At 37.8% G+C, this 11,218-nt stretch overlaps 1 protein-coding gene across 1 annotated transcript in view; it reads right to left on the bottom strand.

The window, feature by feature from the left end:
* Positions 1 to 2,130: 2,130 nt before the first annotated feature.
* The window catches only part of LOC145348388 (spindle assembly abnormal protein 6 homolog), a 56,509-nt gene continuing 47,421 nt past the window's right edge, over positions 2,131 to 11,218 (bottom strand). The window contains exons 12-17 of the mRNA XM_080196601.1: positions 10,209 to 10,290; positions 5,570 to 5,703; positions 4,619 to 4,759; positions 2,957 to 3,054; positions 2,716 to 2,807; positions 2,131 to 2,298 (exon numbers count right to left, since the gene is read on the bottom strand). Of these exons, the coding sequence (XP_080052727.1) occupies positions 2,195 to 2,298; positions 2,716 to 2,807; positions 2,957 to 3,054; positions 4,619 to 4,759; positions 5,570 to 5,703; positions 10,209 to 10,290 (651 nt within the window). The 3' untranslated portion in view covers positions 2,131 to 2,194. The remainder of the gene's footprint in view (positions 2,299 to 2,715; positions 2,808 to 2,956; positions 3,055 to 4,618; positions 4,760 to 5,569; positions 5,704 to 10,208; positions 10,291 to 11,218) is intronic.

Genomic DNA, 11,218 nt, shown 5'->3' with positions numbered 1-11,218 from the left:
ACTGCTTTGTCATGCTGTACCATTGTTTAAACTAAAGCTCTAATGATGACCACAAAACCATTGAGTATTGTCAAAAAACCCAGCTGGTTCACTTAAGTCCTTTAAGGAAGGAAATCTGTTGTTCTCACTTGGTCTGGCCTAGCTATGACTCCAGACCACAGCAATATGGTTGACTCTTAACTGCGCTTAAGGATGGGAGATAAAAGCTGGCGTGGCCAGCAATGCCCACATCCCAAAAATGAATAAAAATAATAAAAGATAAATTTGGTTTTTTTTCACAGAACTTGCTAAGGAGTACACCACAGGCAAACATAATTCTCAGCTCAATAGAGTGTCATTTTCATACAAATCATGGTTAACAAAACAATGCATAAACCTAACTTTCCAATACTAAAATGTATGGACTTAGGATGTAACACTAAGCTGAAAATTGTTTTATTGTGCCCAATTTACAGCTTTTCATATGCACAGTTAAGTAAAAAAATGTCAATACAACTATAAAATTCTTTATTTAACTCTATTTAACTCTATCATCAGACAAACATAAATACAAAATCTGTTTAAAATATTTACATTCTTTATACATTTTCATAGTGGCAATGTCATAAATGCCAAACTTTACACCAAATTTGCAAACAATATGCATGACAGATTAAAAAAACATTTTGGTCAAAAGTTCCATCAAAAATGCAATGTTTTATTTTAAGAATCTCTCCTTGCTTTCTTGACCCAAAATATATATAGGTTACAATCAAGGTCAGATAAATAAAAGTTGATTTCCATTCAAAATCTATTCCTCAAGGTTATGGTTTTTCATGTGCAGCTGGTTCTAGATTTTCTAACAAGGAAACATCCACATCTACTTTGTCAAGACCTCTTGGGATTTTAAAGGTTTCAAATCAAGTTACCTCTTACTCTTTCAAAGATCAGCTGATAAGCCTAAGCTGTGCAACTTTTTCCCACCCCACCAATTCCTAGTATTTGTTTAACAAACCTCTTTACAGCTTCTGACACATTTACACCTTTTCTTAAAAAAGACCAATACTGTACACATTACTCCAGGTGTGGTCTCACTACTACTGTGTATAATTGAAGCGTAACCTCCCTCTCTTAATCAATTCCTCTCACAGTAAACAAGATTCTATTAATTTTCCAAATTAGGCTTCTGTGATTCATGCAGTGGGACACTGATTCCTCAAACTTACCATTTAGACAATACTTTATTCTTACCGCCAAAATGTACCATTTCACTTTAGCCAAATTATATTCTATTTGCCAAATCATTGCTCACTCACTTAACCTATCTATATCCCTTTATAGCAACTCACCCCATTTTCTTTAACAGTACTTTTCAAATCCATGACCTCTACCATCCATAAGTACAAGGGATAGCAGACACATGGGATGACCACCACCACCACCTGCAGGTTTTTCAAATTTTGAAATATATCACTATTCCTTCTCTGACATTGGATCAAAACCTTGCAACTCCCCAACAGCACTGTGGGTGGCCCCAAACCAAATGAACTGCAGCAGTTCAAGGTGGCAACTCACTACCACCTTCAAGGGCAATTAGACTCAAATAAGAAATGCCAGTGACAACTGCATTCCATGAATGATTATTTAAAAAAAATGTCCTGTGCCCTAGGTCCCTTGGTACTGCTGCAACCTTTAAAATGGCGCCATTAAGACCATTACCTCTTCTAACAAAATGCATGACCTTACTTCTCTGTATTAAATTCTGTCTTGATGTGGATATGCCGGCGTTGGACTGGGGTAAACACAGTAAAAAATGTGGTGTTGTCAGACTTTTTACTTAAATTCTGTCTGTCACTTGTCTGCCCAGTCTGTCAGTCTATGTTCTATTACAGTTGATTAGTCAAATTTTGAAACTTTGCACAACATTCCAAGACCCAAGTCAGTTTTTTTAATCTATATATATTAACCTTCCCTTATCATGATCTAATGGCAATTTATTTCGCATGAGTTTCTCCATAATTGTCAAGGAGATTCTTCTTTGATCACATGCACAAAATGAACAATTACAGCTTGCAGCAGTAACTTAAAAAAAATCATCATTAGCTTTAGAGAAATTGACCAATACAATTCCAATCAGTCCAAATATTAGATTGTCCAAGTTTTGTCTGGTTACTTTTTAGGACCAGTGAGCCTACCATCAGAAATTACTTCAGGATCAGGATGGTTCCAGTTCTTGTCCGCAGTCGTAGGCAGAAGCTACAGGAAGCAGTCCAGATTTCATGGTTTGTGCTCCTATTCTAGATGGGAATGATTTCTGATCTAACAAAATAAAAATATGTTTTAAAAGCTGAACTAAGAACATTTATTATCTGCACTTATGTCAAATGGCTTCCACTTTGTTAATAGAAACTCATGTATAGATCCAAAATAATTTTGTTAATTGTGAACATTAATCACTATCAAATGCTTAAATTTTCTCTGATTTATAAATCTGGTAATGTTTTTTCTACTCAGCCTTAAATTGAAGCTTCAAAGTGCAAAATAATATTGACCTCTCAAATTACACAAAAAGATCAATAAAACATAACATGAAAATAAAACCATTATGAATGGCTGCATCCATTTAACCAGGCACATGTTTTAACAAGGCCCAGAAATAATAGGATTTAGATTCATACATTTAAACAAGAATGCTGATTATGTCAGATTAAGACTGTCAAGAAATACTATTTCTACCTGAACTGAGTGTATTGTAAGCAGAGAGTCCTCGCAGAGGGATGCTGTCTTGTCGCCGCTTAAAATACTTTGATCCCAAACCAGCGACTTTGCTATAAAGAGAAAGGTAGAGAAAAGTCAACTGAAGGTTGGCAATCAATAACAAATAACACGACAAGGACTGACCAAAATGTAAATAATGATTTTTTTTTAGTAAGATACAATCATCAATCCCAATAAAAGACATTTTACACCAACGCACTTTTCTTTGTCTGATGAAGGAGCTGTGCATAATCCCACTGGAAGTTTTGATGTCATTGATGGTGTACTTGATTTTGAATATTGTGAGCTAACCTGAACCTGTCAAAAATACAAAACATATTTGATTGTGACATATGCAATGGTTCTAAATGAAAAATAAAGCAGTTCAGACTACAGTTTAATGCAGAATAGTTATTTGAAGTTAGAAATATTTTGATGCCACAGAATTTCTATTTCCACAGCAGTTGTCTGAGTCATTCACCACAAAATGGTGTAAATCAATTTTACATTGGTTTATTCAAGATTCTGTGGTTGATCTGCTGAAATTATGTGGAATGAATGAGACGCATTTGAATTTTCTCATTGTACAAAGATAAATGTGCCATCCATTTGTTTTCTTTATTCTTAACATAACACATTAATACAGCACAAATTATAGTGCACAAATTATAGTATACAAATTATATATAGTGAATTAAACACTAATCCACTATATATAATTGTCTTCCCAGAATCTAATATTAACTAGAATTTCTTTCTCTATTAAGATTAAAATGGTTCGATGAACTTTATATTTCCTAGATCCTGCCACATAATGCAAGTGATGCATCAACCAGGACAAAAGGTTTGCCAAGTCCTTAGCAGAGTTGCTCTACATTGAGGATGCTGTATCAACATCTCATTCTAAAGAACAAACTACAGCAGCAAATGGACAGTCTCTCAAGCTCATAAAAGAAGTTTGGTCTGACTATCAGAAAGACACATTTTGTGGTCCAGGATCTTGCTATGTGCCATCTATTTGGATTGACAACGTGACACTGGAAGTTCTTGTTGGCTTCACATATCTAGGCTCCACAATTACTAGCAACCTGTCACTTGATACAGAAATTAACACATATATCGTAAAGGCTGCAGATGTTATGTCCTAGCTGAGTAGTAATGTGCGGAATAGTAACCTGACTGAGAACGCCAAACTGCAAGTCTAACAAGTTTGAGCTCTCTGCACACTCTTTTATAGTGAAGAGACTGGGACAACAAAAGTCAGACAGGGGAAATGATTGAACAAGTTTTGCTATCTCAGACATATCTTCAGCATCTCTTGGCTGGACAAGGTCACCAACACAGAGGTCCTGGAATGTGCTAATTCCATGATCTTACACTCACCGCTACGCCTAAAACGTCTACAGTGGCTCGGCCACATTTATAGAATGGAAAATGGCCATATATATAAGGGCCTTTTGTACAGTGTATTGGCCATGAGAAATGACCTCCTTTGTGTCCATAACTTTGCTACAAGGAAACCTGCAAGTAGGATATGAAGATAGTGCACATTGACACTGACAACTAGAAGGTATTTGCTGACACCCATGGCCTCTGGAAGCTGACCAGGTAGAAGAGCATTGGAAGGTGCAAGCAGAAATGAAAAGGTCAGCTAGCCAAGAAAAGGGCCCAGAGAAAAATGGCCAGCAAATCATGCACCTTCTCAGCCCACTGTCTTCCCCTGTAGCAAATGCAGCAGAGGCCATCATGCCAGAGTGGGACTCGTGCACACCAAACAAAGCTTAATTCAGAGTTGACCACCACAGCACAACCCATCATCTTATGAGTCAGAAGGCTGCTACCACCAACTAAAAACTGAAAAAAATAAACTGCAGATGCTTACCTTTGGTTCCAAATTGTATTCACATGACACAGCATAGTGTGGCTTCATACTATTGGCTGTAAACTGTTGTGGAAAAGATGACACCAAAGAGGTAACTGGATAGTTGGTTCCAGATGCAATTATAAAAGGATTTTTTTCTGACTATAATAAACAAAGGTACAAAAGTGCCACATTAACCATTCCAAACATCCAAACTTACAAATGTTCAAATCATGATGAATTAGGAGTTCTTTAACTTGAAGTAGAGCATATTAAAATGTAGCAGGTACAAAACCAATTAGAAAATCAGGCATTGTCATTATATATCTTGCGTAATATAAAATTGCTGAGCTTAGAAATAAAAAGGATAGGTGCTTTCTGATTTGAAGCTGTAATTTTTTTCAAAGAAATTGCAGTTGCTGAAGATAGCATTTAAAAATAACAAACCAGAGCCTACATTTCCCTTCATAAAGGGTGAAGGAAAATAGGTCAAATTCCTGTCATTAAAAATGATCACTGGCATTTTCTTTCACCCACTTTGCCAACAATCAGACTCTTTCATCCAGTCACCCTTGTTATTTATGCTACAGTTAAACGATGTCAAGTAGCGAGGGGCTGGGTCACCCAGGGATTTTCCTCTGTTCCTGTTCCATTGATCAGAATGAGGACCTGCATAAAATAAGTTTAGGGACAGTGGAAAGCAGTTGGAATAAACTCTCAAGGAGCTCTCAGTGATGTTCTGACCATTCTTATTTCTTCCAGTTTGTCTTAATGTATGGGTATACTTACACAGGGGCAGTAGTAAATTTGTACTGTGAATATGTTGGGAGTTGCTTCTCTGTTTAAATTCTGCCCAATCAATTTCACCAGTATAAAAAGTGGCCCATAAAGCCACAGGATACTTTTCTTCTGAGGAGGCACAGACTTTCAGAATTTCGGCCAGAAATGCTTTTAAATGATGAATATACTTACAATATTGTGATGTACTGTTCCTCTTTTGAGACTACCATTACTTCCAAAAGCAGAACCTATCCCAGGTACTTCCATTATTTCTTGCTTCCTCATCATTTGATTTTCATTAAGTTGTTTGTTGAGCCATGTAATCACTTAAGTGAAAGAAAAAGTTAGATGTGGAATAAAATGTTTGTGAGCTATCAATTTCATACAAGGAGAATTGACTCTTTTGTCTTTCCAAAGTACATGTTTCTTTTTTGTCACACAAGTACATTCCCCTGGCTCAAATGCACTGCAGGTCTCCAATCTCCCACGTAATGTGCAAGACAACCTAATAATTTTCTCTACCCTCTCTTCTCAGGTCTTCTATTCTCTCCCCTCAACAAATTCCTGTGCTCTCTCTCTACTGGCTATATATAAAAAAAGACCAATATCAATACTGGGACAACTAGATTTAAACAAATAATAATACAATGCAACAATGAAACAGGGGAGGCAGTGGTGCAGTGGTATTGCCACTGGACAATTAATCCAGAGACCAAGGTTATTGGTCTAGGGACCCGTGTTCAAATGCCACCATGTCAGATAATAAAATCTGAATTCAATAAAAATCTGGAATTAAAAGTCAAATGAACCGTAGAATCACTGCGGTGCAGAAAGAGGCCATTCAGCCCATCAAGTCTGCATTGGCTCTCAAAGAGCATCTCACTCATAATCCCATCCATTTTACCATGGATAATCCACCTAACCTACAGACCTCTGCACTCTAAGGGATAATTAAGCATGGTCAATCCACCTAACCTGCACATCTTTGGACTGTGGAAGGAAACCAGAGCACCAGAAGGAAACCCACGGAGACATGACGAGAAGGTGCAAATTCCACAACCGCTCATGGCTGGAATTGAACCCAAGTCCCTGGCAGTGAGAGTCAACAGCGCTAACCACTGAGCTGCCGTGCCTCCCTTTAAAGTAAGGGAACAGGACTACGTAAAGTCCTAAATACAAAACAGCATACTATACCCTGCTTTTGCTATGGGTAAATTGTAGAATGTGCAAGGAAAACTACTGATTTTCTCTCCCTTTCTATGCTCACTATCTCAGTGAAGAAGAAACAGTGCAATTTTCTCTTGTGCGAGCTCATTTCTGCTAAGTAAAACTTACTGTATTGAAATCAATACAGTATGACTAACCAAATACCGTCACATAACTAATAGTAGCAGTGAGAATACGAGTTAGGCTATTTCTGGGTTGATCATGTTGTCTCTTTCATCAACCATGATCCTACTGTGAATAACAGACCATCATGTCCCAGATTGTCACCAAACTTGGATCTTCTGAAAATCTCCATTTACCTGCCATCCACATGTCCAACTGTTCCCAGTTTCAAATCATGGTTTTGCAAGATTGCAAAACCATTTTCTACTTTAGCCTGAAGATTCAAAAGAAAGAATCCAGGGATAACCTTTGCTTAAGCCTACTTGCTCCTCTCCAAGTTCACGTTCCATTTTTCTTTTCTTGTCAGTTTCCATCCATCTACATGCATTCTTTAACACATTTTCCTGCTTTGATAATTACTGATTATCTGGCTCCCACAATTTTTTGACAATGATTGTTGCTATGATAACAATCATAGCTTCTTAGCCAGGGAAAGGTGCATGTCCCTGTGAAAACTGTGACAAAAAAGAAAAATATATTTTGGGAAAACAGTAGAAGATTGAATTCTCCTTGTGTGAATCGTATTCCTTTCTCAGAGGCTTGTTGGAACACCCCGAAAATAAATCTTCTCATTTAATTTTTGTGAAAAGGTTTCCTTATCAATTGGAAATTTCCCGCTTTGTATTGGCAAATTGAATTGGACCCTTTGAACCATTCTGCTCAGACCATTTCCTTGATCTCTTCCTCTTTTACAATGATTATTGTTGGTGCCATCTGTGATCTACAAAAATTGTTATCTTTACTGATTTATATACGACTCTCCCTCCCACCTTCCAGAACCTTTTTAATTTTTTTATAACTTTTGATAATTTTGGTCATTTTTTGAATCAACAGAAAGATAAGTCTGTTATACGAGGTGTAGAATGTAAGCCTGTTTTTTGAGGATTTGAACATACAAAGAACAAAGAATAATACAGCACAGGAAATAGGCCCTTCGGCCCTCCAAGCCTGCGCTGCTCATTGGTCCAACTAGACCATTCTTTTGTATCCCTCCATTCCCAGTCTGCTCATATGACTATCCAGATAAGTCTTAAACGATCCCAGCATGTCCGCCTCCACCACCCTGCTTGGCAGTGCATTCCAGGCCCCCACCATCCTTTGTGTAAAATACATCCCTCTGACATCTGAGTTAAACCTTGCCCCCATCACCTTGAACCTGTGACCTCTCATGCTCGTCACCTCTGACCTGGGAAAAAGCTTCCCACTGTTCACCCTATCCATACCCCTCATAACTTTATACACCTCTATTAGGTCTCCCCTCATTCTCCATCTTTCCAGGGAGAACAACCCCAGTTTACCCAATCTCTCCTTATAGATAAGACCCACCATACCAGGCAACACCCTGATAAACCTTCTCTGTACTCTCGCCAAAGCCTCCACGTCTTTCTGGTAGTGCGGCAACCAGAACAGGATGCAGTACTCCAAATGTGGCCTAACCAACATTCTATACAGCTGTAACATCAGACGCCAATTTTTATACTCTAAACCCCGTCCTATTAAAGGCAAGCATGCCATGTGCCTTCTTCACCACCTTCTCCACCTGTTGTGCCACCTTCAAAGATCTGTGGACTTGCACACCCAGGTCCCTCTGTGTGTCTATACTTTTGATGGTTCTGCCATTTATTGTATAGCTCCCCCCTACATTAGTCCTACCAAAAAGCATCACTTCGCATTTATCTGGATTAAATCCATCTGCCATTTCTCTGCCCAATTTTCCAGTCTATCTATATCCTGCTGTACTCTCCAACAATGTTCATCGCTATCTGCAAGTCCAGCCATCTTTGTGTCATCTGCAAACTTACTGATCACACCAGTTACATCTTCTTCTTCCAAATCATTTATATATATCACAAATAGCAAAGGTCCCAGTACAGAGCCCTACGGAACACCACTGGTCACAGACCTCCAGCCGGAAAAAGACCCTTCCACTGCTACCCTCTGTCTTCTGTGGCCATTGGTTCATTCTCTCTGAAAGTCTGATTTAGTGCATCCCAATAGGTTTATGCAATTAAATTTCCTCTTTTGTGCTGTTATTAGTTTAGTGTGATCATTCCTGTGGCTGAGAGTTTTGCATTTGAAATGGTCTTTTGTCTGTAAGAGAACTAAAGAATCAAACTTTTGTTGCTATCTATTTGGAAAGAATAATTTATTAAAGAATGCTAGAGTACTGACTGAATGAAAGATTTTTCTAAATGCACTAGGAGAGGTTCAGAATTCGACTTCAGCTTGTGTCATTTGGTCACCTAACAAACACACACATATTTTCTATTCAATAATCTTGACAAAGGCTCTGTCCAATATCCCACCAAATTCACTCACTCAGGTTCTGAAGAAATGCTTACCAGTCTTCAATTAATGAAGTTTGTATTCTACAAATATCTATTACAAACTAACATACTCCTACAAATTATTTGATTCTGAAATGTTCTCTCTTGAGCCCGACAAATCTTTGTATAGTCCAATCACTTTATGCCATTTCCAATTACAACATAATCCAAGCACTAAATATACCTTAATCACACCCCCAGGTTTTCTGTGCACTAAGTACCAGAAAAACTCATCTAAAAACTGTGCAGCAGGAGAGATACACACTGGTTTTCCATCTGAGCCTGACACTCCAACAGATTATGGTAAAATTCCACCCTATATCACCAGCCCATCACTATTTGATACTGATTTCTGCTGCTATCCAGCAAAACTTTGACAGACCAGACAAAACTTTCAGAGTTTAAAATTGGCCTTTATTCAAGCCAAAGTGAGGAAGTTTGCCTTTCACAAAGTGGCAAATAGACTTGCTGAGTGATACATGGCATTGAGCAATTATACTTTTGCTTATATTACAAGTGATTTGCATATACCAATCATGAGGATACATTTGTTCTGAAATCCTTGATATCCAATTACAACAAAAAGTTCTGATTACTTAATTTATGTCAGGTGAATATAGTTAAATAACTATATCCTCTATATGCTTTCTAATTATAATAATTTATTACTAACAAGATATGCCTACATGGTTACACCATTCAAACATCCATACCTGCTGTTATGGCTACTATCTGGTGGTTATCAGAGTTCTCACCCTCTTGTCCCTTGGTCAGTTTGTTTGTGCAGCCCATCTGCAAGTACGGGAACTGCTCTGAAACATCTTCACAGCAACTTTGCAGGAAATTGTGCTGTACTTAATTCACAAGGGAACACTGTTGCATTCAATGACTTTAACCCCTTCACTGTCACTGGGTCAAAATCCTGGAACTCCTGCTCTAACAATACTGTGGGTGCATCTGCACCACATGAACTGCTGCAGTTCAAGGAGACAGCCTCAATATCACTATACATACAGCATTTACGCGTGGGCAATATTTGCCTTACCAGCAACATTTACAGCTCTGAATGAATACAAAAATGTTCATAAAGGGAGAATATTTGTCAGTGTGCTTACCATTTTCATTTGTTTTGAGGAGCTTCTTGCTTTCTTCTAATTTCTCCATTGCTCCTCCGAATTGCTCTTGCAATTTTGATATCTACAAGAAGAAAAGCACCTCAAAATGCTGTACGCTCCAGCTTTCAGTCACATCCATTCAATGACAATCACTTAACAAAAGGAACTTCAGGATTAAGATCCCATTTCAAAACTAATCAACTAATAAGAATGATAATTTGTAATTTTCTGGTTATTCACAACTGATTCTGCAAATGTATATTTTGAATTTATGCTACATTTCTAACAGAATAGGCTATTTATCAAAATCAGTGCACAAGCTGAAAACTGGCAAAATTCGTGACCCAAGAGAGTTGAGGATTTCTCTAGCCAGCATGGTAACTGAGGTTAAAATGGTGCTGAACTTGGAGGGTCAAAAGAATTTGAAAGGCAGGATGTATATCATGAAAAGTTAGTGCTCAGATACCAAAAGGAATCAAAAAGTGTAATAGGACTTCTTTATCTCAAACAGGAAAGAAGTTATGCTCCAGGTGTGCAGAGTCTTAGTCAGACCCTATTTGAAGTATTGCATTTAACTTGGACACCACACATCAAAAAGGCCTTGGACAAGATATAGTATAGGTTTAACAGTATCAGATCAGGGATGAAGGTTTAAGCTACAATACCAGCTTGCAGAAAATTGACTTGCATTACCTTGGGTTTAAAAATTGAGGATGATTTAATTGAAGTGCTTAAAATTATAATGCAATTTGATAGGGATGATACAAGGAAACGGGTTCCTCTGGTGGAAGAATCAAAACAAGATTTCATTTATTTATTTATTGTCACAAATAGGCTTACATTAACACTGCAGTGAAAATTCCCTAGTTGTCACACTGGCACCTGTTTGGATAAACTGAGAGATGATTTAGCATGTCTTTCGGACAGTGGAAGTAAACTGGAGCACCCGGAGGAAACCCACACAGATACTAGGAGAACATGCAGGCTCCATACAGAGTGACAAGCTGGAA

The sequence above is a fragment of the Carcharhinus amblyrhynchos genome, chromosome 9 (assembly GCF_965287045.1).
Source record: "Carcharhinus amblyrhynchos chromosome 9, sCarAmb.v2.hapA, whole genome shotgun sequence".
NCBI lineage: Eukaryota > Metazoa > Chordata > Chondrichthyes > Carcharhiniformes > Carcharhinidae > Carcharhinus > Carcharhinus amblyrhynchos.
This window is presented reverse-complemented; position numbering and strand designations above follow the sequence as displayed.